At 50.6% G+C, this 27675-nt stretch overlaps 12 protein-coding genes across 12 annotated transcripts; 5 read left to right on the top strand and 7 right to left on the bottom strand.

Annotated features, from left to right (window-relative positions):
* Positions 1–562: 562 nt before the first annotated feature.
* On the top strand, positions 563–2215 carry N7489_010692 (scramblase family protein; the record flags this gene model as incomplete). The annotated part of the gene is made up of 3 exons (XM_056716441.1): positions 563–918; positions 971–1142; positions 1199–2215. 3 exons carry the CDS (start codon positions 563–565, stop codon positions 2213–2215), a joined length of 1545 nt encoding a protein of 514 aa, XP_056564063.1.
* A 284-nt stretch (positions 2216–2499) lies between these two features.
* Positions 2500–3096, top strand: N7489_010691 (E2 ubiquitin-conjugating protein UBC7; the record flags this gene model as incomplete). The annotated part of the gene is made up of 2 exons (XM_056716440.1): positions 2500–2749; positions 2843–3096. 2 exons carry the CDS (start codon positions 2500–2502, stop codon positions 3094–3096), a joined length of 504 nt encoding a protein of 167 aa, XP_056564062.1.
* A 406-nt stretch (positions 3097–3502) lies between these two features.
* On the bottom strand, positions 3503–5012 carry N7489_010690 (uncharacterized protein; the record flags this gene model as incomplete). Its single annotated transcript, XM_056716439.1, has 6 exons — positions 3503–3973; positions 4045–4116; positions 4175–4342; positions 4416–4524; positions 4589–4655; positions 4742–5012. 6 exons carry the CDS (start codon positions 5010–5012, stop codon positions 3503–3505), a joined length of 1158 nt encoding a protein of 385 aa, XP_056564061.1.
* A 972-nt stretch (positions 5013–5984) lies between these two features.
* On the top strand, positions 5985–8390 carry N7489_010689 (terpene cyclase/mutase family protein; the record flags this gene model as incomplete). The annotated part of the gene is made up of 4 exons (XM_056716438.1): positions 5985–6224; positions 6278–6741; positions 6796–8241; positions 8300–8390. Coding segments are annotated over 4 exons (2241 nt in total), but the record flags the coding sequence as incomplete, so codon positions are not given.
* Positions 8391–8659: 269 nt separating this feature from the next.
* Positions 8660–10044, top strand: N7489_010688 (co-chaperone SGT1; the record flags this gene model as incomplete). The annotated part of the gene is made up of 2 exons (XM_056716437.1): positions 8660–9493; positions 9547–10044. 2 exons carry the CDS (start codon positions 8660–8662, stop codon positions 10042–10044), a joined length of 1332 nt encoding a protein of 443 aa, XP_056564059.1.
* Positions 10045–10315: 271 nt separating this feature from the next.
* N7489_010687 (uncharacterized protein) lies at positions 10316–10816 on the bottom strand (the record flags this gene model as incomplete). The annotated part of the gene is made up of 1 exon (XM_056716436.1): positions 10316–10816. The coding sequence occupies one exon, from the start codon at positions 10814–10816 to the stop codon at positions 10316–10318; it is 501 nt and encodes a 166-aa protein (XP_056564058.1).
* A 1644-nt stretch (positions 10817–12460) lies between these two features.
* On the bottom strand, positions 12461–13789 carry N7489_010686 (PQ-loop repeat-containing protein; the record flags this gene model as incomplete). Its single annotated transcript, XM_056716435.1, has 2 exons — positions 12461–13565; positions 13734–13789. The coding sequence occupies 2 exons, from the start codon at positions 13787–13789 to the stop codon at positions 12461–12463; spliced, it is 1161 nt and encodes a 386-aa protein (XP_056564057.1).
* Positions 13790–14146: 357 nt separating this feature from the next.
* N7489_010685 (transaldolase family protein) lies at positions 14147–15498 on the bottom strand (the record flags this gene model as incomplete). The annotated part of the gene is made up of 7 exons (XM_056716434.1): positions 14147–14212; positions 14262–14589; positions 14643–14874; positions 14945–15053; positions 15119–15244; positions 15303–15346; positions 15426–15498. 7 exons carry the CDS (start codon positions 15496–15498, stop codon positions 14147–14149), a joined length of 978 nt encoding a protein of 325 aa, XP_056564056.1.
* Positions 15499–15947: 449 nt separating this feature from the next.
* Positions 15948–18412, bottom strand: N7489_010684 (cysteine--tRNA ligase; the record flags this gene model as incomplete). The annotated part of the gene is made up of 2 exons (XM_056716433.1): positions 15948–18059; positions 18122–18412. 2 exons carry the CDS (start codon positions 18410–18412, stop codon positions 15948–15950), a joined length of 2403 nt encoding a protein of 800 aa, XP_056564055.1.
* Positions 18413–18743: 331 nt separating this feature from the next.
* trm61 (tRNA 1-methyladenosine methyltransferase subunit GCD14) lies at positions 18744–20279 on the top strand (the record flags this gene model as incomplete). Its single annotated transcript, XM_056716432.1, has 1 exon — positions 18744–20279. The coding sequence occupies one exon, from the start codon at positions 18744–18746 to the stop codon at positions 20277–20279; it is 1536 nt and encodes a 511-aa protein (XP_056564054.1).
* A 527-nt stretch (positions 20280–20806) lies between these two features.
* On the bottom strand, positions 20807–23559 carry N7489_010682 (UBA/TS-N domain protein; the record flags this gene model as incomplete). The annotated part of the gene is made up of 2 exons (XM_056716431.1): positions 20807–20908; positions 20980–23559. The coding sequence occupies 2 exons, from the start codon at positions 23557–23559 to the stop codon at positions 20807–20809; spliced, it is 2682 nt and encodes an 893-aa protein (XP_056564053.1).
* A 1931-nt stretch (positions 23560–25490) lies between these two features.
* On the bottom strand, positions 25491–27150 carry N7489_010681 (uncharacterized protein; the record flags this gene model as incomplete). Its single annotated transcript, XM_056716430.1, has 3 exons — positions 25491–25661; positions 25733–26604; positions 26685–27150. Coding segments are annotated over 3 exons (1509 nt in total), but the record flags the coding sequence as incomplete, so codon positions are not given.
* Positions 27151–27675: the final 525 nt, after the last annotated feature.

The following is a 27675-nucleotide window of genomic DNA, read 5'->3' as shown; positions in this document are numbered from 1 at the left end:
TTTGCTTTATATAAGAAACGCATACAGCTCCCGATGGGTTGTGATCAAGTCATGGAGCTTGGTGCCGCTGGACGGATTGATCCGATAAAATTACTATGAATCTCTTTTGGACATGCCGAGATGTGCTTTAAACTTGGCAAGCTTACTTCCGTACATGGAAACGGACTCCTGCATGCTCATATCGAATCTAGTGATTCTATCTAAGACATGCCAATGTGCTCATTGGTCTACTACGTATATGCATTCGAGTTGACTTGAGATGCGATTTCTCACGCCTGGAAAAGCACCCATCAGTGATACTCGTAACTAATTGAATAACTAGTATTGGATTGACCTGAAATAATCTGGATGTCACAGAAATATAACCCCATGCCTCAAGTAAGAGTAGACGATCTACAAAGCAATTGTCGTCGCTATCTCCGATTATCTCCGCAGTGGCCTTCCGTCATCGGTTCCTCAGCCTCTCGGCGGTGGAGTCCACGGGTTACTTACCAACTTCGCATTCCATCAGTCTTTTGCCTCAACCCTTACGTTTAAGCTAAACTGGTCCCTCTCAACTACCATGTGGGGTCTAAGGCTCCGACTCCTGCAAAAGCAGTGGACACCAGCGCGAACTCGAGCTCTTTCAAGCTTCAGAAGTCATGAATTGCGGCGTGGTCCTCGTAATAGCATAAAAAGACCAAATCCCATACAGTCTTCGAAGAAAGTCGAAACCTCGGCTCAACCTGAACCTGCTGCCTCCGAGTCCCAAGATACCACAAGTCCCAATTATGACCCTTCGCAAAACACTCTGCTTTCTCCCGTTTACGTGCCTGAAGATCCCAGAGGTGTGCTTAAAGAAAACCACCCGGCAATTTCAATACTGGCGAACTCAGGTATAGTCGTACAGCGAGAACTAGAGATGATGAATGTTATGATGTGAGTGCTGCGCAAGCCCATTTAAGAGAAACATGCGTACTGACTCCCTCAGTGGATTTGAACAAGCGAATAAGTATGTCATCATGGATGCGCAGGGAAATCACATTGGATATATGGCAGAACAGGACAAGGGATTGGCAAATACAATGGCACGGCAATGGTTCCACACCCATCGAAGTTTCGTGACACATGTATTTGACCGACAGGAAAATGAGGTTCTTAGAGTAAGCGCATGAAATAGCCATCTTTGCTGTGATTTTGGCTTGGCTGACCATCACAGTTCAATCGCCCGTTCTCTTGGATCAACTCCCAAATTCACGTCTATGATCCTCTCGATCAAACGCCAAATGCTTCCTCGGCATCCACCTCTAGTCAAAGCTCAACATCTGGTTCTCTCATTGAACCTGGCACGAGTTCTAGCGCAAGAATATCCCCTCTTGGTCTCGGTCAGATGCGAGTTATCGGCGAAGCCCAGCAGCAGTGGGCGCCTTTGCGGCGAAAGTACAATCTCTTCACGCATCACCAGTCCCCAAACCCGGAGACAGACATGGGAACTCGTGGTTTCTCGCTATCTGACTCTGGTTTATCACAAGCACAGCAGATGCAACTGGCGCGGACGCCCGACCAAAACCAGGGTATATTCAACCAATTTGCCTACGTTGATGAGCCGTTTCTATCATGGGATTTCTCCCTGAAATCAGCAGACGATCAATTGATTGGATCTGTCAATCGCGATTTCGCAGGCTTTGCTCGCGAAATCTTCACAGACACCGGTGTCTATGCAATGCGAATGGATTCTGCAGCTCTCGGCACAAAGACATCACGCGACAGAAATTTAGGCATGACCCTCGACCAACGTGCTGTTATGTTGGCTACAGCTGTAAGTATTGATTTCGATTACTTCAGCCGCCAACGAGGTGGCCTTGGTATATTTCCGCCCGGGTTCCCTATGGGCGGCCAGGCTCCCGCTGGCGGTGCAGCTGCAGAAGGCGCTGCCGCCGGTGAAGCCGGGGCTGTTGGTGGAGCCGCTGCTGGGACACTTGAGCGAGTTGGGACAGCCGGTGGTGCGCCAAATGGTATGGTCTCCGGTGCTACCACCGCAGGTGCAATGGCTGGGTATGAAGCAATGCAGAGGGGAGCCAGCACAACCGACCCCAATGCACCACCATCCGAGCCAGTAGACCCGGGATCACAAGGCTTCCAGGATCAACCTCAAGACCCTTGGGGTGCAGACGATCCTTGGGGTGACGGAGGTGACATTGGTGATGGGGGTGACGGTGATTATTTTGACTGGTGATGAGGGTCAGTTTCTGTACTATAAATTCACGATTTAGATGTAATATTTGCTCTTAAACCAAGAATATTGTCATTCCCTTTGTCCTTGTTCAATCGCACTTTTTTTTTTTTTTTTGGACCTCCTCTTCCCTAAATACAGGTTCCCCAACGGTATCGCCACGCCTCGTCCACCGCCCCGGAATTATTCCATCCCCACCATTTATCCCACCCAAGCCCCCGCAGACAACCCTGCCACCTAAGTATTTCCAGAACGCATTTCGCTTTTGAATCAATTAAACAGCGAAGATGGCGTCCACCGTCGCTCAGAAGCGCCTTTTCCACGAATACAAGAACCTCTCCACCAACCCACCAGAGGGTATCACCGCAGGGCCCGTCTCCGAAGATGACATGTTTTATTGGGAAGCCCTGATCCAAGGCCCGGAAGAAACCCCCTTCGAGGGCGGCGTCTTCGCAGCGGAACTAAAGTTCCCAAGGGACTACCCCTTGAGCCCGCCGACGATGAAGTTTATCGGAGGTGGCGTATGGCACCCGAACGGTACGTGACAGAGACAGAGACTTGCGACTGGCTACTTGCTCGCATTACTCAACGCACAATGGCAAACACATTACTTATGCAATCGGAATACAGTATACCCCAACGGAACCGTCTGCATTTCCATCCTTCATCCCCCCGGCGACGACCCAAACCACTACGAACACGCCTCGGAGCGCTGGTCGCCCATCCAGAGCGTGGAGAAGATCCTCATCTCCGTTATGAGCATGCTTGCCGAGCCGAATGACGAGAGCCCCGCCAATGTCGAGGCTGCTAAGATGTGGCGCGAGCGGAGAGCCGAGTACGAGCAGAAGGTTAGGGACGAGGTGAAGAAGGGCCTGGGGCTGTGAGTCGGGTTGGACTGTGGTTGAATGCCTCGGTTATCTCGCTGCTGCACATACGGATGTCTGTCAATATGGTCTGCTTGTGCTGCGCGGGATTCAAGGTTTCATGACTGGCGTTCGAGGGTTTCTTTTTTCTCTTTGCATGGTTTGGATATGAGATGGCTTCTCGGTCTGTACAGTGCATTCTTATCCTCGCATTATGATAGCGCATTAAATACATGCAGAATTTCGATACACTGTTATGTTCTCTTTTTGCGACTTGCTAAAATTGCATCTGGTTTAGTACTCTCTTCAATGTTGGCTCATTTTCCTACTGGAGTATTGGAGATCCTTGGCGAGTATTATGCTCCTGTCTTTATTTTATGTGGTCTATGCATCTATGCCTTCCTAGATATACATATCCTACAGCATTTTACTCCTGCCGAAACATCCTCCGATTAATCCACCCTTCCAAACCCCCTTGGCATCCATACAAGATCTCAATCTCCGCCTTCAGATTCAAAACCAGCATCCGCTGCAATTCAGCACGCCATTCTGGCTCCGGTCCATCGCTCGCCCAGACAGGACTGTTCCGAAGCATAGCCATAATTTTCTTGCGGTCTCGCATTGTCAACGAAAGAAGAGCCGTGTCACCGAGTACCTCCGGCACTGCTATGATATCCGACACGCGAAGACCAAGCCATTGCAGCCTCGGTATACTGAGACGAGCATTTTGGTGTAATTGTGTCACCGAGCCGTACTTGTACGTCGACATGATGGCCATACCATGGGGATCACCATCGGTGAGCGCATAGAAACGGGGCGGACGTCTGCTCTGCTTGGACGCGGAGTCGGACATTGCACGCAGGAACGTTCGTGTCATGAAATCGGGGTATCCTTTACCCTGTTGGAGTAACGTTGAGTTCAGTTACCCGTCTGGGGGACAGGATATGCTAAATCAGAGACGCAGCTTACCGTGACCATAATTCCTTCCCCGGCTAGTGCTCTGGTGTGGTAACTTACTCGCGCGAGCCGGTGGAAGACTGCCTGTGGACAGGGGCTCAGCGTACTGTTGCTGCATATGCTGTCATTCCATACTCCATACCTCTTTTTCAATGACGAGTACCCAGCGGACCCGTGAAATGTCGATCTCGTCTCCGTCCTCTATGCGAGGAATCAGACTGTCCTCGGTGGCAGACTGCGCATCGATCAAAATGTGGGAGCCACGGATCAGCCGAAAGTCTCCGGTCACCAGCCCTTTTGCTGCTGCTTCCTAGAAAGTCGTGCACGATGTCAGCAGCCCGTCTTCGCAGTGCTGTGGTACTAGAGCATTCGGCAGGACAAACCACATTCAATGCTGTCCTATTCACTCCGATGGTGTACGCCAGGTCATCAATGATGCCGTCCACGATATACTGCATGCGGAAGAATTCCGGGTCGATATAGTATATATCTCTGGTGATTGTATTGATGTGTTCAGTATACCTTCCAGACGGGTCCGTGGACATTGCTAGCTCACCTCTTGGAGATCAGCTGGCCCGTTCGAATAACTTGGTCCAATATAGCTAGAATTCGGAGGATGACAGCTATCAGAACACCCAGACTCGGTCAGTTGTTATCCAGGAAGGATGTCCAGTTGGTGTTCGGACTGTGGGAGGAGGCAAGATCTTACTAAATTTCCATGCCTCATATGCCGTTTTCCCAGGCCAAGAGTATTTTCTGTATGTATCAATTCTCGGACTCGCTTCCAAAGCTCCGGTGGTTGGGTTGATAATGCAAGCAATTGGGCTGGCTCTGCGCTTGAGGGTGATGGAAATGTTTGCCTCTGCCGGGGAGCGTGAGAGTTCATTGACGAGGGCTGCGAGGGTGTTGTCGATGAATTCTTGGACTGAAGGATCTGGACCACCGTCTATTTCCAAATTGTGGATGGTTGGCTCAGCCATTGCCGTGGATTTGAGCAAGACGAGATGGTTCTGGGGAGGACAGCATGCCAGTGGACCTGTCCGGGTGTAATTGAGCTTACATGACACAACGGTACAAGGCTACCTACATACATACCTACATACCTACCTACCTACCTAGGTAGTTAGTAGGTACATAACTACTATTACCTCCATAACTATGTAAATATCAATACCTACAGTAGGTAACAATTGGATTAATACTGGTAAAAGATAGAATCACTTGACCTTTGCTAGGACTTGATCTATACACATCAAGAATTGGTTACTATGCCATACTACATGTCCAAGATTCTCTTCCTCTTGTATACACATGACCCCGGGGACTCAACCTGATCTCGCAGTCATATCCTCGGAGCTTTGTACACAACCGTACAACATGACATACAAGTCGAGCTAAGCTCGATATCAGCACATTCCAATATTATCCACACCTCAGCCAAGACCTGGGAATTGCCTATTCAGGAAATTTGGATAACTTCAGCGTGACAATATCTCTCTACGCAGAGATTTGAGATTCTGCACCTTGGGACCAAATACAGTAATGAGTCTTGCCAACAGAGCTTGTTTCAAATGTTCTACAACCCGCATATATCCTACAGATATTGCTTCTCTGCATCTTCAATCTCTCGATCAATTCATTAATCTCCATCGACCTCATCATCCTCGGCATCTCCACAATCTGGGGATAGCTTCACTTCTACCGGATCAAGCCTTTTCCGGGGAATCTTCATCCCATCAAGATTCTCATCCCAAAGCTAAAGACCTCCCTCGTTCCGACCTTTCATCTCTTCATCGTCTTCCTCATCGTCTTCATCGTCTTTCAATTAATTTGATTAATTTGTTTGCCTGGAATCACATGATTCATTCTACACCGCAGTCGTGATACTGATGACTAAGCTTCCCCTGCCCGCCTCCAGGTGTTTATCGTCTTGGTTACATACATGTATGTAGATTGGCGAGAAAGGCACAATTCCTCATATCATGTCTTCTACTCCACATATCGGGCCATGGAGAACCCCAACTGAGGGCCACCTCACCCCAGATGCCAATGGAGACCTTAAAACCGACTATACGCGCTGGCGATTGGTCGACGAGGAAGGCCGTCAAACATGGCGGTATCTCGAATCTGATGCGGAAAACAACGAATGGCCGCAATCCGTGGCTGATAAATATCACTTAGGACTGCCAACGGTATTCAACCCCCACACACTTGACCGGAATTCCAATACTGACGGCGCATATAGGGTCTTCCAGAGCTACCAGAGGCCAAGACGCCATTGAAAGCTGCCGAGAATGGACTTTCATTCTTCTCGCATCTGCAGCTGGAGCCCGGAAACTGGGCCTGCGAGTACGGTGGCCCTATGTTCTTGCTGCCGGGTATTTTGATCACTTACTACGTGACTAATACCCCTATTCCTCCGGAATATGCAACAGAGATCAAGCGTTATCTGTTTGCTCGTCAGCATCCGGAGGACGGTGGCTGGGGTCTACACATCGAAGGCCACAGCTCCGTCTTCGGTACTTGTATGAACTATGTGGCACTGCGCTTGATCGGTGTCAGCGAAGAGGATCCGCGCATGATCAAAGCCAGGGGCCTTCTGCATAAGTTTGGAGGCGCCATCTACGGCCCTCACTGGGCTAAGTTCTGGCTCAGCATTCTTGGGGTGATGGAGTGGGAGGGTGTCAACCCAGTTCCCCCTGAGATTTGGTTAGTCACGCACTGCAACATGTACAACCTCTCTTTCACTAACTGACGACATAGGCTTCTTCCTGACTGGGTTCCCTTTGCCCCTTGGCGGTGGTGGATTCATATGCGCCAGGTGTTCCTCCCAATGTCTTGGCTGTGGTCTAAGCAATGGTCCCATCCTCTAGACGACTTGACAAGACAGCTACGCGAGGAATTATACACCCAGCCATACAGCTCTGTCGATTTTGCTGCGCATCGCAATTCGATCCACGAGGCAGACAATTATTACCCCAAGACATGGCTGTTGAATACAGCTAATGAACTGCTGGTTCGGGTCTGGAACCCTTATCTTCGACTCCCTAGTATTGTCAAGCGAGCTGAGGAATGGACCTGGGAATTGATTCGCATGGAAGATGAGAATACCAAATATGCGGGGCTGGGACCTGTCAACAACCCAATGAATATGGTGGCTTGCTTTATCCACGACGGCCCTGACAGTTACTCTGTCCGCCAACACAGGGAGCGGTTGAATGACTATATGTGGGTAAAGGGCGAGGGCATGCTTGCGAATGGAACCAATGGCGTGCAAGTGTGGGACACGGCATTCGTCACCCAGGCGATCGTCGTCGCTGGTTTCGCTGACGAGCCCAAATGGCGGCCGATGTTGACAAAAGCTCTCGAATTCCTTGACGATCATCAATTACGAGAGAATGTGCCAGATCAAGAGAAATGCTACCGCCAGCACCGTAAGGGCGCTTGGCCGTTCAGCACCAAGGATCAAGGGTACACAGTTAGCGATTGCACTGCCGAGGGTCTCCGGTCTACACTTCAGCTACAGGAAATGCACGGCTTCCCTAAGCTGATCCCCGAACAACGCTTGAAGGACGCTGTTGACTGTCTTTTGCTTATGCAAAACCCAAGCGGCGGCTTCTCTGAGTACGAAATTACCCGCGCTTCACCCAAGGTCGAGTGGCTCAATGCCGCAGAGGTCTTCGGCGGAATCATGATCAGCTACGACCACCCAGAGTGCACGACTGCGTCTGTTACGGCTTTGTCACTCTTTAGCAGATTTTACCCCAAATACCGCGCCGACGAAATCCGCGCCGCGAAGCAGAAGGCCGTCGGCTACATCAAGCGCGTACAGCGCGCGGACGGTAGCTGGTACGGCTCGTGGGGTATCTGCTTCACCTACGCAGCGATGTTCGCGCTCGAAAGTTTGGCCAGCGTTGGCGAGACATACGAAACGAGCGCCGACTCTCGTCGCGGTTGTGACTTCCTGATTGAGAAACAGCAGGCCGATGGTGGCTGGGGCGAGTCATATCTTAGTAGCTCGACCCATCAGTATGTTCAGCACGAAAAGTCCCAGGTGTGTCACACTGCTTGGTCTCTTCTTGCGCTTATGGAGGCGGGCTACCCGCACAAAGAACCGTTGGAGAGGGGCATTAAGCTGTTGATGTCTCGCCAGCAGCGGAATGGCGAGTGGCTACAGGAGGCCATTGAGGGTGTATTCAATCAGTCTTGGTGAGACCGTCCTGATGCTTACCTTTTTTTTTTATTTACTTACTAACCATCTTTATAGCATGATCTCGTACCCCAACTACAAGTTCTACTGGCCGATCCGAGCCTTGGGCTTGTATAGTAAGAAGTTCGGAAATGCAGAGCTCGTGTAAACTATCTGAAGGGAAAATAATAACATTACACTATGTACTTAATCAATAATCAAGGGTCTATTGAGCAGGGTGTTCAATTAATACAGACATCCAACTAATGCACTGGAGTCATAGTGTCCTTCCCCTCACGTTCCCCTCACAAACACACCACGTGATCCAACATGAGCGATCGACAGGAGCTTGGGCCACCGAGGCTCATTCAACCCTCTTCTCTGGATTGCACATGCTGTTCTTCACTTAAGCAACTTTTGTTCCCTCATCGTATCACCATGAATGCTGCAGCTCAGGGTGACACGGCCTCGGCCGAATCCAACTACCCTAACGCTATCGAACACTACACCCGCGCCTTGAGCGAGCTACCCCGCGCTCCGGCCTACTACATCTCACGCTCGACTGCCTATTCGCGCCTCAAGCCCGAAAATGGCGGACCCAACTACCAGGCTGCGCTGAACGATGCCGAAATTGCGCTCCAACTCGCCAAAGAGCGGGGAAACCGCGAGCTGATCATCTCCGCTCAGATGCGCCGCGCCGTCTCGCTGTACCAGCTTGAGCGGTATGGAGATGCAGAATTTGCGTTTGGAATTATCGCGGAGAAAACAAAGAGCCAGAAAGCGCCAGAGAATAAGTCGGAGCAGGTGCAGGCTGCTATGGGTGGACCTGGATCCGGGTGGGGTGGCCCCAGAAACAATTACAGCGCCCAAATGCCAATTTGGACCGCCAAACTTCAACGGAAGCTGGCAGAGTTACCTAAGGACGATCCGAAGCGCGCTGTGTCTATTGCTGAATTTCCGTCTTCCATACATGTTCCGACGGCAGATGAAATTAAGGCTCAGTTGACGGGCCTCGGCGCTAGCAACAACGTGGGAGTGGCCCCAGCCTCGCAGCAGACTGAGCCTCAGCCTTCAGAGGGATCGACCTTATCCCCAGTGGAGGCTATTTTAGCTTCTCGACTTCAAAGCTCAAACACCAGTGCTACGTCTACCTCGACCACTCCGGACAGGGTTCGCCATGAATGGTATCAGTCACGGGATTCTGTGGTTGTGACTCTTTACGTCAAGGGAATCTCAAAGGACAATGTTGCAGTTGATATGAAAGAAGAATGGGTTGGTGATATTGTTCCCGGCCATTATTGGACTCATAACTAATTCTGCAAAAGGTTTCGCTGCAATTCCCCCTCCCATCTGGTTCTGAATACGACTTTACCCTCGACCCGCTCTATGCATCTATCAAGCCCGCCGAGTCCAAAGTCTCAGTCAAGAGCACCAAGATTGAACTCATTCTGCGAAAGATGACATCCGGCCAGAACTGGAGTGCTCTCGAAGGTTCACTCACCGACCGTCCAGCCGAGCAAAAGGCGCCAACTACCGCGGGCCCTTCGTATCCCACCTCTTCACGCCACGGCACCAAGGATTGGGACAAGGTCGCATCCTCGCTCACTGAGAAGAAATCAAAGGACAAGTCGGGGGATAATGAAAATGTATCGGATGACGAAGGTGGTGATGCTGTCGATGGGTTCTTCAAGAAGCTGTATGCCAACGCTGACCCAGAGACGCGCCGGGCTATGATCAAAAGCTACACCGAAAGCCAGGGGACCACGCTGAGCACGAACTGGTCTGAGGTTGCGAAGGGGAAGGTGGAAGCTCGCCCTGAATGATTTTCCACTTGTTATTTTCTCTCTTCTCATAAGCCGCATGTAGCGAGGTGTTACCAGGTATCGCAACTTTTCGTTGTAAGATTTGTCTCAATTTACTGATTTTACTGTCTTCTCCTAAATTATCTTATTAATCTGAGTTCCGAAAAGCAAAGTAGTTCAATTTGTAAACTCCGACCTCTTAGATATGAGATCCCCCTTCCAAACACCAATAGATATTCAATTTAGGACACAACCCAACCCTAGCCCAAGTCTGCTAAAACTCGAGGGCCCTCTATAGGCCAGGCTCCAGAATCGGTCCATTGCCAGTGACCACAACAGGAGATCCATATCCATCCTGCCGGCGCATAGTAGCCATGGGAGCACCATCCACCAATTCCAGGCGAAACAGAGCACCTTCGTCAGTAGGCCAATTCATGAAGGATTCCGAACGATACGTCTGCTCGACAATCCGAGCAGGTTGGATTCTCCGCATGATCCCCCGGATCCTCGGTCCACTGCTGTTTCCACGCTTATACACAATCCACACATCCACCGGCTTGTTGCCGAAGTGCCTTTTGTCTGCACTGTAGCGTGCACACAACTCTCGTGCAACACGGCCCTCCCTACCCTCATCTGACGAAATGTTAGAGAGCAAAAAGCCTTCCTCGTTGGCGATTGCTATGACAGAGGATGTGCCCATTTTATGTGCCTCGACACCATCGCAAGCGGACCATTTGTCCGATTCGGTTCTTTCACCGACCACTATCCGCGGTTCGTTCAAAAGCCCGGGCATCGCGTTGGTTGTTTGGGTAAATAGTAGATAGCTTGTCTTGATCGGATGAGGTGCTTGTAGGTGGTCTTTGCTAATGTGCTTTGTATCTCGAGTTGATCTCTGAATACTTCTCCCCATCCTGCGATCGAACTGGAGTATATATACCCATTTCCTGTCTTACTGATAAAGCCATCTAAAAGTTGGGCTGGGAACAACGCTGCAAAGAGTGAAACCCAACTCAACAGCAGCTTTCCATATAGATATATTGTTGGCTGGGAGGCTTCCACGGATCTTATAGACCGGATATCGTGAATATGGGATCGTCGAGAGAACTGAGACGAAAGGTCTTGGGTTTACAAGTCGACTTAGTCCTGCAAGTAAGTATGTAAGTATACTCGAAGGCAAAATGATAGGCTGTGGGCGCTTAGGGCTCGGACTTTGTCTGACTTCTATTCGTTCTCCGTGAAACTTATATTGGCGCCGGCCCCCCTACACCTCGCTAGGACTTCTGTCTTTCACTCATCCCTGTCCTGCAAGTCATAATCTGCACTGGTATGGTTTTGTTAGTCTGTCAGTATCGAGACGCCTGCGTCTCGATGGGGATGGTTGGCTCAGCGGTAAAGTTGCATCTCCCCCAGGAGCTGGTATACCCTCATCAAGCGCAGAATGGCGCTACGAGTATGGGATGACACAAAACTATCGGATATGTTTCAGGTCTAAGGGTCTGGCATTTTGCCCCTGTCGTTGATGGTTCATGGCCGAAACGGGCCAATCGTGTATGTCCATCCCCTGCTTCGTGGATGTATCCTCCCGTTTCGAGAACTCAACTTGCAAATTTATACTGACCGCCAGTTTACTCTCTCTTCATTACTGAAGGCGAATGCGTGGTTCGGTTGGTGCACATTTAGTGAACATCTCAGAGAACTGTAATATGGTTTCGTCGAGGCCAATGGGCCGACGTTTACTTTGATGAAGACCGCAGTGACGTGGTGTTATTGAGTGCGATTATGATTATCAGAACTTGCTGGCACCACCGAAGCCCAGTTGCTTCTATATCCATGTATAAGTGGAGGCGTGTCCTGCGCAGCATCGTAAGTCGATCTGACTGGCCCTGCAGCTCTTTCGCTCTGTCTCTCTTGAGGTGTTCAGGAGGAGAGATGTTTTGCTACGATGGACATCCATACGTCGGTTGGATATCATATCAGAACCTCATGGTTAATAGCCAGGTCAGCAACAACGCATTATCCTCCCTTTTCTAACTAAAAGACAAGCATGGGATGTGTTGGCAGTTGTTTCAAAGCATGTGTCTCGCCTATTTTCTCCTTTGGTTATGGCTTTGGGCTGTTCTCTCGGGAATGGATGGCCTCGTGCTCACTTCCAGCGTTTAGTTCATTTAGTTGTAGCTTCATACTTGTACTATAATACGCAGTTTGTAGTTTCAACTTGCTTTCCGCTATAGAAGGTTGTTACATTGTAGGTACAAACGATGTAGGGGGGATGGGAATATACCATATTGCTTTAAGCCCTTACTATTATTTACCGCCGTAGAATAGGAGTATTGCTAGGCACAGGTACTGTTAATAAGGTAGCTGGCAGCTGAAGTTCTACAATATTTTTTCAAACCATCCATGTATGTACCGTAACTTACATCCAATTCTTGGATAACTACTCTTCCTCCTCATCAATTTTGCCATCGCGATACAGGAAGAATTGTGTAAATATCGCCATATCCAGCAGCAGCGTGCCAGCACTACCAACCAGCCAGGACAAGTTCACCAAGATATACCGGCCATACAGCGCAGCCGCCTCACCAGGACGACAATGCGCACGGTGACGGCGGTGCCCCAGAACCTCTTCGGAAGACCCATGGCAAATAGGCGAGTATGCCAGAATAGAGAGCACATAGGTCAAGTTCCCAATGCAAGCAAAGAGGAAGAACAGCAGGGAAACACCATCCGTCGATTTGCGGCGGTAGTTCAAGAGAAGCTGGGGCAGGCGCGAGCCAAGATACAAAACTGCACAGAAATAGCCAAATACTTGACCCAGAACGTCCATGGTGAGAGGTTCCGAGTCTGGCGATGATGACTTTGCTGCCGGGCTGACGAACCAGCCCATCACACCTGCAGCACAGACTAGAGCGACAGCCGTGGAGTTGAACAGGACGGATTGGAGGGCGGAGATGCGGCGACGGCGGGCGCGTTGAGCACGCAGTTCCGCGGAATCGGAGCTGGGTTCCACGAAGGGCGTCGCGGGTGATAGATGGGTAGCGTCTACCGACGAGTGGAAGATATCATGGTACGACGCTGCTGAGTGCCGTCTTCCGGCGGAGGGTGGATGTGGCCCGGCTTGGGGTTGCTGTCCAGTTACGTTTGTAGCTGGGTCTTGGGTTTGGGCCTGGCCGTTGGGCTTTGGGATGAGGGCTGATCTCTCTGTTGGTGCTGCTTGATCGGCGCCGTTCAGCTCCGCATCGGTAGTACCGTTGGCTGCGAAAAGGTCCGGTGTGGCCGAGGGGGATAGCTCCTCCCTGAGGTTGAACCCCCGGTAGTAAAAGCACTGGCCCAGCAGAACGATATCTGCTAGAGTGTAATACACTGCAAGGATGATCATGGTAGGAAGAACGCCTTGTAGGACGGCACCTAATATGTTGAACACATCGCCAGCCAACCAGATGATGAGGAAGATGAGAGAGAGGCCATCTGCAGAGCCACGTCGGAAGTTCTCGATGATCTGAGGGGAGAATACGACGACCCAGCAGGCAATAGAAATAGATCTGGATTGGTTAGTATTGGATTAAGAAAAACAAAACATAAACATGCAAAGATCATCGGGCCAAGTAGATCTAGATCCGCTGTCACGCATGCATGCATTAAATGAATATAACAGCGAATGGAAGGCCACCAAAAATGAAAAGAAGACAAGTACAGCTTGGTGAACTTACCCGCAGATGCCGCTAAGGGCCTCAATGTTAAAATTAGCCGCCTGCGAAGGGAACATCTTACAGGCGAACCGTGCGACTCAGAGCCAAGTACTTTCAAGTACTCTCAATAGAGGGTTAGGAAGCGAAACAATGTAAAAATAGAATGCCAATATAAACAGATGTAATTGCTGGAAGATCCAGCTCTGTGCAAGTTGACAATAAGGGAAAAAGGAAATAAGGCAATTGGAGGTGCGACGAGAATTGGAGCCATGGATGACGTGTGATCACGTGCACTAGAAGTATAAAAAGTTCAGAAAGTAGACGGCATTTCAGGAGCTAATTTCTTTCAATTCCTTCTATTTCCTGCAATATATGAAGTTACAGCTCGAATAAAATGACATTGACTTAATCATGAGGTATCAAAATTCTAAGACCTATGGGTAATGTCCCCTCATAAGCTGCTCCAACTTATCCTGGGCATCACAGAAGATATTTATGGCCTTGGGCTCTGTCAGCGAAGCTTAAAGGTCGATCAGTGTATGTGCTTACCTCAGTCAGCTTAATCTGGCTAGCACCACCCTGGTCTCGGGCAAACGTGATCTGGTAGCTTCCACGATCGTTCATGAAAGAGACACCCCGTGCCGGGATGGGAAGTGTCGGCGCAATATCAAACAATGACTTGACATTTCCTGCGTAAGGTTGTTTCAATTGCGTCAACAGCCCAGGTGAAATAGTAATGTGATCCACCCCAGCAAGGAAGAAGATCTCCTCGACAGAAGTCAAGCTAGCGGGGAGGACTATGGTGCGCGAACTGATGGACTCGTAGTATTTCTGAATAGCTGCGCAAAGCGGGAGCAATTTGGCATTGTCCACGTAACTAAAGAGGCAGGATTATTAGGTAGGATTTTAAAAAAACAGTTTGAAACTTACCCTGGTTGCACATGCACCTTCAGTTCGTTCACATACGGTGCGATGTAAGTGCAGTTGACCTCAGCTGCGAGCACAGCTTGAGCCATGCTGAACAGAGTCGTCGCTAGAGTACGCACACCAGCTAATTCAAGTGTGCGGCAGGCCATCATTCCTTCCCATGTACTTGGAATCTTGATACAAATGCGAGACACGTCGAAATCGGGCTGGTAATGCTGGAACAATTGCACGATTCCTATGATTGATATCATCAGCATCAGATTTAACCGAGACAGAACACTGTCAGTGGAAAGAGTCCAGCATACGGAATGCATTGACGATAATCTTCTCCGTCGAGTACGAATAGTAAGGATTGACCTGTACATGGACACGTCCACGGATGTGTTTTGCCATTTCCAAGGACAATTTAACCATCTATTAATCCGTTTAGTCGACTTCTTCATCAAGTCCACCAATGCTATAATCAAAACACAACTCACGGAAATCTCGACAGCCAGTTCGTTCATATCCATGGAGTACTTCGCATGCAGCGCTGCCGCATCTGACTGCGCTGAGACAATGATTGCAGATCGCTCCGGCTTAGAAAGCTCGCCGAGTCCAATGGCCTGGACGGTCAATTTCATGGCCTAATTAAGTCCACGGGTAGCACGTCCATGTGCTTACCTGGTTAGAAGTGCAGTCCTGGAATGGGCCCAGGGTTTTGGCGACTAGAAAGCAGTCAGCGATCTGGGAATGGTATCATAATATCTCTACGATACACCCCTGGAGAAAGGCCAGTTGACTCACCTTCATCATCCATGGTATCACAATCGACCAGCGTGCGCGAACGCATATAATCGAGGCCTGTCTGTACAGCCATCTTGAGTGTAGAGTAAATCCGAGATGATGGAGAGACGAGGAAAAAGAAAATGGAAATGGTCATCCCACATTCTCCAACTCCAGTATTTAATAAGGTGGTGGGTTTCCGGGCCTCCACACTCCGCAGGCACGGATTTGTCGGGCCGAGTAACATCTTTCTGATTATGGACTTCACATCAGGCCCTACACTGCATGTGTATTGTGGTACATGGGGGATGCCGGATAGGATATAGCTAGGTCGGACAAATCTACGGTGATAACAATTAGTGAGACTATTCAGCAAATCAAGATGGTGCTTAAAGTATCCCAATCAGGAAATATGCTTGTATAGGACAAGAAGGATATATTCCGAGACGCCTCGCGATGCAAAGTGGAAACCCACCCCCAAAATACCCAATACCTATCAAACTAGATATTTAAAAATCAAATGCTCTCTTTTGTTGTTGGCTCCTATTTGGCCTGGGTAGCCAACCAAGCCTCATGTGCCTTCTTCTGACGCTCCCAGTCTTTGCGGAGCTTCTTCGCCCGGCTCTTGGTGATCTCCTCACCGGCAGCGTCGCGGGTAGGCATGCCTTCATCGTCCCAGGCAGTGTATTCGCTGGTACGGAACATCTCCAGGTGGCTCAGCTTGCCCTTCTCCGCCTTCTTGAGAGCTTCCTGCTGATTCTTCAGCTTTTCAGCCTGCTTTTGGCGAGCCCGAGTTTCCTTCTCTTCCCGCGCCTTGAGCATCTCCTGGGTGACTGGCCGGACCAGGGCAGGTTGGTTCTCCCGATCTTCGAGGGCGATACCAACATCGAAGAGGTCGATGTCTCGCACACGGTCGCACAGGGACAGAATATCCTTGCCTATAGAATCAGAGGACTCCAAAGAGACTACCTTGTTACGGAAGTTAGAGAAAAGCTCAGCGTATGGCTTAGCGGATTCGGAAGCCTCTTGGGGTGCCGACGCTTGGGCAACTGCCGCCTCGATATCCTTGGCGGAGATTCCAGCCTTGGATCGTGCGGCTTCACGGAGTGTGTCACGCATGGCCGATAGAGGGTACAGGTAGGGCTTGGCCTCCTCGGGGATATCAATACCAGACCAGCCGATTTCGGTGCTATCAGCCGAGGCGGTCCCGTTAAGACCGAACATGTTCACCATGGAGGTTACCCATTGGGCTGCAGCTTGAACATCCTGGGAGGGCACGGCGGCCTTGTCGGCAATATTGAACTTGGAGATGAGTTCCGAGATCGATGCCATGACAGCGGGAGTGTTGAAAGAATCACAGAGCTGGTCGTGAACGGCCTTCTTGGCCGCTTCCAGATCAGCAGCAAAGGTGGTGTCGGTGCCTGATGACTGGAGAGCGGCAGGATCCTTAACCTTGAGGAAAAAGTTGTTCACCTTCTCCTCCCATGAGCTGCCCGTGTTTACCAGGTCGTCTGTGATCTCAACGCCATCCTTCCAGCCACCCAGCAGGAAAACAATGCGCAGACTTCTCGGAGACCAGTCTTTGCGATCAAGCGCTTCTCGGATGGTAGTGAAGTTCTTCAACGACTTGGACATCTTGGATCCTTGAATGGACAGATGGCCCATGTGAAGGAAGTAGTTAACCCATTGTTCATGCTTGTGATCACCGTGCCAGTATGCCTCACTCTGGGCCAGCTCATTGTCGTGATGCGGGAAGGCAAGATCAATACCACCAGAGTGAATATCCATCTGATTGCCCAGCCGGGCTGATGCCATGGCTGAGCATTCGATGTGCCAACCAGGGCGGCCCTTGCCCCAGGCACTAGACCAGCTTGGCTCCCCTGGCTTGGACGACTTCCAGAGAGCGAAATCGGAAGCACCGCGCTTCTCTGTCGTTTTGCTAGCCAACGAACCTTCACCCTCTGCAGCCAATTTGTTGTCTGATCGACTCCATGGCTCAAGCCGAGCGTACGGGTGGCCGGCCGCTTCGAAGGCATTGATATCAAAGTACACCGATCCATCCTTTGTAGCATATCCGAAGTTATTCTTAACAATACGATCCACGAAGGCCGCAATCTCATCGCCATATTCAGTCACGCGAGTCAACTCGGTGGGATCAAGAACGTTCAGGTCGCGCATATCCTTAGTAAATCGTTCCTCGTATCTCTTAGTCAACTTGGTGAAGATGCTGTGATCGTCCGCGTCAACCGATGCACCTTTCAGAGCATCGAGATAAGGCAGAATGAGATCCTGCGCGTTTGAATAGAACGACTCAGCAAAGAGAGCAGGGTCGGCGCTCGAGCCATGGCGGGTTTCCGCCTGTGCGAAGACCTTTGCGGCAGACGCAGCCGTCTTGATGTGCATCTTAACCTTGGCCTCGTCATCACCTGCCTTCTCGTTTCCTGGCAAAGCTCCACCGTTCAAGATAGTTGCGTAGGTTTTTTCAACCTCATTTTGGTACCGCGCCGGAGGGGTTTCGGGGTCGAGCAAGGGAAGGTTCTTCTTTAAGTAGGCGACGAAAGCGCTTTTGACGGTATCTAAGACCTCCGAGGTGATCGTAGGGTTGGCGGTGATGAATTCGTTAAACAAATGTTGTTGTCTAGCGCGGAGGATGATCTATAGGATCGGTGAGTCACCGCGCTTGAGGCTGTATCCATATACACAACCCTGATTCATACCTTGTCGTCCACGTCTGTAATGTTCATAACGAAGTTGACATCGAACTTGAAGTAGTCGCGCATAATTCGGCGAATAATATCGGTGCTAACATAGTTTCGGGCATGTCCTAGGTGCGCATCGTCGTAAACAGTCGGTCCGCACGCGTACCACACAACTTTCTTGCCCGCAGGGTCGATCGGGACGAAGGGCGTCTTGGACTTGGTCAACGAGTTCCACACCTTCAATGGAGGCAGTTGCGCGTCCGGACTAGAGGGCGGTTGCCGCCATGGCGGCTGCTGGCGAGAAGACATAGACCTGAAAGAAGTGACTGACAATAAAAACCGCTGTTTGGACGGTGAAAAGAAAGAAAAGGAAAGAAGGGAGGGTCGGGGGAGAGCATAAAGAGAGAAACAAAGGCAATGGAGGGGGAGGGGCTCTTGTCAGGACCAGATCGACTCATCCATCAACTGCGGACTCGCTGTGATTGGCGGCAACTGGGGATGGGAGGACCGAGCCCTGAGCCCTAACTTATGGCCCGATCAGGCAATGAGCATGACATACTTTTTTTCTTTGCGGAGAGGCAATGAGATCTAGCAAGTTAGGGATTGTCCACACCCATTACCCTCACTGATACCGCTCACCATGACTTCCCCATTCCTCACACGGAACACTATAGCCGACAAAGATAGCCTTGCCCTCTTGCAACTCCGTCGCGACCAGATCGTTCCGACCATCCTCCGCGACCATGACGATGAGAACCAAGGCTATTGGGAAGGAAAGGTCACCAACACCCGCTTCGGCTCGTTCCCACACAGCACTCTGATCGGACAGCCCTGGGGCTCGCAGATTGTCGCTTCGAAAGTCGACACAGGTTCGCGCGGTCGCACCCAAAGCGCCAAACGCAAGGCAGAGGAGCTCGATGCCGAGGCAACAACAACTGGCGCAGAAGAGGAGAAGAAGAAGCCATCATTAAGAGCCCCCGTCTCTGCAGAGAGTGGGTTCCTACACATCCTTGCCCCGACTCCCGAAGCATGGACCATATCTCTTCCACACCGCACGCAGGTCGTCTACACCCCAGACTACAGCTACATCCTCCACCGACTCCGCGCACGACCGGGGAGTACAGTCATCGAAGCCGGAGCCGGCAGCGGCTCGTTCACGCACGCCTCCGCACGCGCCGTTTTCAACGGATATCCCGGGACAGAAGAAGCGACGAAACGGCGACGTCTAGGCAAGGTCTGCAGTTTCGAATTCCACGAACAGCGCGCGGCCAAAGTGCAGAAGGAACTGAGAGACCACGGTCTCGACGGCATAGTTGAGGCTACGCATCGCGATGTCTACGAAGACGGATTCCTGTTGGGCGACCCCAAAACCGGCAAATCACCCAAGGCCAACGCCATCTTCCTGGATCTTCCTGCTCCCTGGCTCGCACTGAAACATCTCACGCGCAATCCGCCACCCGGACAGGAATCCGCCCTGGACCCTGAGTCCCCGGCTTATCTGTGCACATTCTCGCCCTGTCTCGAGCAAGCAGAGCGTACAATTCGCACAATGCGCAAGCTATCATGGCTCAATATTTCAATGGTGGAAGTCGCCCAGCGTCGGCTAGATGTCAAGCGGGAGCGTATCGGTCTAGATACCGAGGGCGTCCGTGGAGCTACACTGTTTCCTAAGACCGTCGAGGAGGCAGTGGCAAAGCTTCGCAGTGATGAACAACGTGCCAAGCTCATCCGGGATAATCGATTGACCAAAGACCAGCCAGATTATCAGCCGATTGCGAAGGAGACGCCGTTCTATAAAGAGAAGACAGATGTCCCCATATATGCTCAGGGTCGCTTGACACATCGATCAGAGCCCGACCTCCGAACTCACACCTCATACTTGGTCTTTGCGATCTTGCCTCGGGCTTGGTCTGAAGAAGATGAGCAAAAGTGCCGGGATCAATGGCCATCTGCCAAGGTCGTTAGGGCCGACAATGAGCCGAAGACAAGCAAGAAGCAAATGAAGAGACAGGCTGCCATGGAACGGGCAAAGCTCCGCGAAGAACAGAAGCAGTTGGCGGAAAGGCCACAGCCAGATTCGGGAGATAAGGCTGAGGAAGAAGGGATCAAGGAAGAAGAGATCAAGCAAGAAGAGACCAAGCAAGAAGAGACCAAGCAAGAAAGCACCGAGGCATGAGGGTGAACCTATACCAGTGATTTGTTTCATTAGCATAAAAGTTGCACAACTAGAATGGCGTTGGTGGCTTTGAATACAGTCTACGTCGCAGATATCATTTACTCAAAGGCTCTTTCATCACTCGCATTGTACGCAATCCTGGAGCCAAGCTGGTGGTCATCAACCTCTCGGTATCAAACCAGCATTTGCAATCCTCTCAGAGGCAGAAGTTCTTTAGCGGTCGTGAATTGATCGATAATCCGCTTGAACGTTAACTCGAAGCCGTTTGTTTATACACGGGAAACTGGCGTTAAATGCTTGGCCTAAGAAGCAGTCGTCGTGCAGGCTACCTGAGCAAAACAAGCGAGCGTGGATCAATGACACTACAGGTGATCAGAACCGTAAAGAAGGCAACCGCTCATGTGGGAATTCTCTATAGGACAAGATGCTATCAAAGCCGCCTTCTAGATAATAGAATCATGAAATGCAATAAGCTAAGTAATGACGACGTCGTCGGGTAGATGGTATCGACAGGGAAATAGAAGTGTTCAGAGGTTATTTTCAGCTCTGAACTTATCCCAGGCTTCATTTAGGGTTCCGAACACAGATCCAGCAATCATACGCTGCTCAGTAGTGGCAGTGGTAGGGATCTAACCGGGAACGTTAGTTGGGTAATCAGATAAAATGCAGCTAATGCCACCCAACAAGGGAGTAAACATACCTTATCAGGGTGCACCTTGGAAATGCCCTTCATATACTGAATCTTAACCTTATTCGGCAGAACCAGCTCCGACAAGCCAATCTTCTTCCACCCAGCCTCGGGCCATAGCACAGAATCCAGGCTACCCAGCAGCGCGCGCAAATTGTCTTGCTTGCCATTTCTCCAGGCGGCAATTTTCGCGTCGACGCTCTCAGAAAGAGCAAATTTCTCTTCGTCGGCGCGCTCAGCCGCCTGATTGGCTTGCCGCAGACGACTGACTGCTTCAAAGTCAGCCCCAGATGCTGACGTGGCTGCGAGATCGGACGTAGCCGAAGGCTTCTTAGGCGGGGGTGAGGGCCTTTTCCTAGCGGGGGCTGCGGGCTTAGATTGAGGCTTGCTGATACCAGCCGCTTTCTCGCAACGGTTCCGGCCTTGGATACTCGTGCTACCACCGTGGCCAGACTCTACAGCCAGCTTCCATGTCTGTGCGGCATCACCCCAGCGCTCGAGTTGCTCTAGGGCTTCGGCTTTGCGCATCAAAGCCTTGCCAAAGAAGTCTTTCATGGGCTTAGGCGCTTCCCCGGTGCATAGATCGATCGCCTCCGATTCACCCTTAGACGGGCCGATGAACGTTAGGATGATGTCGGCATCATCAATGGCGGACTTGGGTTCTCCGATCTTTAGGGCTGTCATGGCACGATTGCTGCGGATGATAATGGTGATAGGATGCTTGTCAGGGAGCATACCGAGAGCCGTAGAGAAGCTCTGGTGGGCTTCCGCGTAGTCACCTCTTTTGTATGAGTCTGCGGCCTTTCCGCGGTGCCGGTGTGTTGATTGAAGTGCCTCTTGAGATACAGGCGGGATAGACCGTGTTGGGGCTTTAGGGCGTACGGGGATAGAAGCTGGGCGAGTCGGAGGCGTGGCAGTCTGGGCTGGGGTAGGAAGCTTTGGACGACTAGCCGAAGGGGCGGGAGAATCAAAGAGATCGACGGTAGGTTCAGAAGGCGGTGGTGGTGCCTGCGGTCGCTTGCGTCTCGCAGGACTAACATATGCTTGCGCTGTCTGCTCTTCAGCCGCGAACCGTGAAAGTCGAGATTTAGGATCTTGAGAACTTGGTCGGGATGGTCGCTGGAGGAAGTTGGCTTGCTGTCTTGATTGCACAGCACCAGGGGGCGATTGATTACGAGGCTGGCTCCTTGGGTCGGGGTGGCTTTCACGAGGACGAGGGGGTTTCTGAGGCCGGCCATCTCCAGACTCGAGGAGAAGCGCTTCATTAGTGAATTCCTGCTGTTCTCGTTGTGATTGAGCCGGTTGATCAAGACGACCTGGACGCTGCGGCTGGAGAGGAGGTTCATCTTGTGGAGAGGATGCATCTCTCATCCAACGTGGCTGGCTGGGGTCATGCTCGGCGTTGAATTCGTTTACAGCTTGTTGAAATTTCTTACTGCCAGTCTTCCAAAGCGAGCCAGCTGATTTCAGTAAGTTATTACCAAATTGAGAGGCAACCTGCGCAGGGTCTTTGTCCCCCGATGCTGGACTCCGTCTATCCTGACGTGACCGAGATTCCGGCATTTCTTCTCTCATCCACGAAGGCCGGTCACGGTTACGACTATCGCTCCTTTCAGCGCGATCGGCAGGACGAGTTGCACTGGGATGTCCTTCGGTCTTCTGTCGAGACTCGGCATGAGCCTGGGTAAGAAGCCAACCAACAGCAGCCTGTACGTCGGTCCCAGACTCTGTGGTATTCAAGGCCCGGCGAGATTTATCTGCGGGGAATCCCATATCCACCAACTCCGCAAGAGCCCGATCGACCTCGCTGGAAGGCATAGGAGATACATCTTGGTCTCGTCCTCGATCTGAGGGTGTGGCAGATGTGGGAGGCGGTTCCTGGCGGGGGATATCCGATACCGGCTTCCCGAGCAAACCAAGGAAATCATCATCGTCGCCTTGTTGAGGCTGAGGAGCGGGAGCAGGTTTTGGCTTCAATTGATTGAGGCCGAATGGGTCATCGTCATCAAAGGCGCCCATCCCCGTGTTGTCCTGCATGATAATTCCACCATTGGAAGGTTCTGGCCGACTGTTCATGTCGATTTGAGGCGACGCTCTCGAAGAGGTGGGGACTGGGAAATGGGTCGACGCATCCACCGGCGCTGCAGCATCGAACGCGGCCAGAATATCCTCATCGTCCGCGAGCAGTGGCGCAGATCGAGAAGCAGGTACAGACGCGGGGCTCTGCGTACGTCCTTCAAAGTTGTCCCAGAATTGATTGTTCTGGCCTCCGTACTGCGATTCAAATCGGCTGCGATTCTCGGCTTCTTTTTTAGCCTTTTCCTCCTGCAAACGCTTCTGCTGTTCCATGAGAGAAAGGTTCTTGTTTCCGGCGGAAGAATTGAATGAGACCAGGTTCGCAAAGCTATCTCCGGTAGAGGTGGCGGGCTTGGATGGCGAGCTTGAGCGGTTCGAGGTCGCGGATAACGGGGTAGACCTGCCAGAGCCACCATTTGATGATATACTTGGGTACAAGTACCCAGAGCTCAGTGGCGGTGGTTTGCTTGGGTTTTTGGAATCGGAGGACCAACTCAAGCCGTTTAGGTCCTCCATGGTGAGCTTGTCGCAAAGGATAGAGGTGACGTCTGGTGGGTTCGAATGAGGATTAGGTCCCAGGAGAGGGATGAAGGTTTTCCATGATCTCACCAGCTCACAATATGAAAGAAGCCCGAAGTAATTTCAACGACCGTTTGCTAGCAAGCAGATGCAGAGACACTTGCCCCCTGCATGTGGGGGATCCAGACCGCATTGAGGCCGGCACGTGATGCTGTGGTTTCATCTCGCGCATTTTGGGATAGCTTCATTTCCTTTAAATGCTGTCTGGGGATTATCAGTTTATTATATCCAATTTCTGACATTGAGGCTGAAAGCCTCTCGGAAATCGATTGCCTCTAACATGAAAAGCTAGTTCAAGGTATACGCAATGACGCCGATGTGAGAGATATCTCAATCTAGAGACCTTCAACTTCTTCATTTTTACACTATATTTTGACTTATAACCAACTAAATAATCACTCAAATTGCCCTCGTCCTCGCCGTCGATTCCTAAAAGAACATGGGAAGTATTCGCAGAGATCACCATAGTTGCTCCGCCCAACTGACCCCACGAACTCGGCAAATCCGATGGTTAAATGGAAAAGAGACTACCTAACAATACACCGACAACGCATGGTGGATATATATGTCACCCCTCACCCAGATCCCTGGTGATGGATTTGAGTAGGCCAAGTGAGAAAGGCTCTAAACATCTTACGCTGGAGTGACCATGGATCTCAGTTTTATCGGCAAAGGGAATGTGCCTGGGCCGTTAAAGCTATTCCTGTAAAAAGGCAAGGAACGGTCTATAACAGACAGGAGTGTTTCGTCAATAAAGTCAGCTGGCACTTGGTGTTCCCACGGTATAAGCTTTTGCGTATTTCCCCAATGCCTGTATAATGACCAGATGGGGTATCCCTAACCACAGCCAAACAACGTACGGAATACTTACTCCGTACAGATACTCCGTCCTCCAAACACGTTGGCAATCTAAGCGGCAAAAAGCCAAAATCTGGAGACCGCGGAAGAAACTTGCCCTCGAAGATCTAGACATGGCAAGCCAGCGGAACTTAAACTACCATTCAATCGTAATGGAAAGGGACTTCCTGGCCCTAAATTAGTTGCAGATTTCGCTAAGTCGGTTCCATTTCTACTTTTGACGAACGCGTATCATACCCCAATTAGGGACGTCATGGGCGGAAAATACAATACTCGGTCCAGTCTAGAACTATTTTGTCTTTTCTGGAAGCATCAAAAAGGGGTAGAGGGGTAGAGGGGTAGTTGGAGATGCAAGATCTACATTATTCACCGTAAGTTGCAATCCACTTGGGCATATCTACATATGTACTTATGTTCTCTCAAGCTACAAATGTACAACATAGTCCGTACTCAGTACCCCATATTAGAATCTTCTTTGGAAGCGACAGAAAGGGGCCATTGCATCATTCGCTAAATCCATGTTCGATCGTTTAAGGTTTAGTGAAAAGCACTAATTGAGAAAAGCTTCATGCATTAGCGCGCAGGCTAATGAAGTTTGGCAGGAAGATACGAGAATCAAGAGGAATGGCGCAACTCTCGCGGCAGTCCAGTCCCCATACGTACCCCCTCTTCAGTACCCCGTATAGTTCGGAGTAAATGCTAAAAGATCCAAGGGCCACAGAACCCGCCGTCTTTCAAAGCCGCTTGTCCAGGAATCCGGGAATCCGAATGGACTACCCAGGATGCATGTATGTAGTATCAAGGGCAGCAGTGCAGATCTATATAGACATGTACCACGTGCGTACAGCGTTAACCCTGTATGCACATAATCCACGGCTATACCATACACAGTTCCCTTCCGTCCCCACGATCCTAAGTTACCTTTGTACGTATTAAAATGCTAAAGTGGACCGAAAGGTGCAAATAAAAATGGTATCGCATTGTAGCAAGAAGTACTCCGTAATGTCCGGCTAAAAATAAAGAGCAAAAAGCAAAGAAGACCAGTCGTCACGGGGGCTGATCTTGCTAGACTCGATGGCGAGGGAGACCTCCTCCTCAATGGGCTGGGCAGTCATGCTGGACTCGCCAGCGACGGTCTCACGGTAAGCAACGACGGGGAACAGAAGGACCAACAAGACTCCCTAAAAATGAAGAGCAAAAAGCAAAGAAGACCACACAAAAGGACCAACAAGACTCCCTAGGCCCGCTCTACAAAGATTATCAACTCAAGGGATTCGGATAAGGCCTTGCAGCCTTTATAGCTGCAGGCGACCAACTGAATATCCCCAGACTGGGTAGGAACCCGACGGCCTGTCTGGGCCGAGCTAGAAATTGCCCCCTTGATGAAGTCCGCGCTGGCATACTCAACTGGGATTTGCTGCTGCGCAATCTCCAATGGGAGATGCTTCCATCTGGCAACCCATGCATTCCAAGATTCTAGATCTGGCTCCCAGACATTGGTACTGTGCATGTCTGGGTCTTTAAAGACCATAATAGCGCCTCCAGTCCGAATATACCCCAATGCGAAATGTAGGGTGTTCGCAGTGTAAAAGCCTGGACCAAATTCATTTTCAGCATTCTGGCTACTTCTCTCAGGGAAAAAGCAGGCCAATGTTGATTCCAATGCGCTTAAATTTAGTCCCCGAAACCAAAGGTTTTCTGATTCAAGCGGGGCACCGATGAGCTTCCTGATATTGGCTTCTAGCCGATTCAGGTTCTTGTCAAATCGTATCTTGACACATTTAACAGGGTCCTGTGCTTTGACCCGAGAGGCCGGGTAGAGATCGCGGAGACTGTGGGTTTCAAGCTCCCCTTTGATGGCGGTCGGTACGGTACTGGTGACTGTCGTTACGAGGGGCGAAGACATGATTGGAGGGTTGTTGCCCGAGGCCTTTGCCCATATCATGGGCGGCACTGTCCCTTCCTCTGCCCGTTTGTCTACTGGCCACAACAGGCCAGCCCCGAAGGGAACGACTTCGATGTCGTCTTCGATGACGTGTGCGGGGTGGTCGATGGCTTGGACGAGTTCGTCCAATCCCGCCAGCCATGCCAGGCTGCGCAAGGGGCCGATGATTTCAGTAGATTCTATTGTCGTACATGGGATTAGCTACTGAGTTCCTAGATAAGGAAGGACAAAAAAAAAGAGAAGGGGGGGATAAACATACTTCGTTGCCCATTCTCGTCCAGCCATTCTTGGATGTCCGCCGGGATCTCATCTTCAGGATATCCCTCCTGGCATGTCCATATAGGTCTGAATCCATGCTTAACGAGGTTATGATGGTTTCGTGGGTAACCACGAGCTAGGACAGCGTCACCCTCATCATAATCAGAATCAAAAGTTTCCTCTTCCTCATGGCCGTGGCCTTCATGTGTCGGCCTTTCTCTACCAGCCATGCTGGCGAGCGACAGTTTGTCTTCAGCTAACTCGAGGAACTGCGGCTGAGTGGTGCTTGCGTTATCAATAGGGGTTAATGGCTCGTCCGTCTTTAAGCTCAGCTTCAACATCAGCTTCAACATCAGCTTCAACATCAGCAGGGATAGAGGCGATCCTGTCCGCTTCCGCTTTGGGTTTCGGAGATTAGATACCACTTTGACCAACTTCAATAATTTGCGAGATGGGTGCACACAGTTACTATATGATATTGTTGTGTTCTATCCTCTATGGTAATCACATGTGCAAACATTATGACTGTTCTAAAATGGGGAGCTACGTGTATGTAATCTTTATCTACTGGCAGGAGCGACCTGGAGACTTGTGAGTACGAAGACGTAACTATGTTGTAGTATATGTAGGCACCAGCTGCCAAAACCCTTTCCGGGAAGTACTGATGCCTTAGTGCCTGGTTTTGGCCTGTGGGCCTGAGTTAAAACCGACAGAAGGGTTAACTAGTTACCTACCTAGGTAGTTTTTGTCACCATCCATGGATGTATGGAAATGAGGTTTTTGCACTATACAAATCTGTGCATACATTTCAATTTTCAAGGCTGTTTATGTTTCCATATACTCATTTTGATATATGGAGGCATAACCCGCCATAGAAATTGGAGACGCATGGATTTGTATAGTGCCAAAAATCCTTATTTTTACAAGCTCATGATTTACATTACGTTGTACAGAGCTGTGTGTAGGTGCCAAGCGGTCAAGGACCAGGCCAA

Source organism: Penicillium chrysogenum (genome assembly GCF_028827035.1).
Source record: "Penicillium chrysogenum strain IBT 35668 chromosome Unknown utg000005l_segment0_segment0, whole genome shotgun sequence".
In the NCBI taxonomy this organism is placed as follows: Eukaryota; Fungi; Ascomycota; class Eurotiomycetes; order Eurotiales; family Aspergillaceae; genus Penicillium; species Penicillium chrysogenum.
Note: the sequence above shows the minus strand (reverse complement) of the source record. Positions and strands in the feature narration are given on the sequence as shown.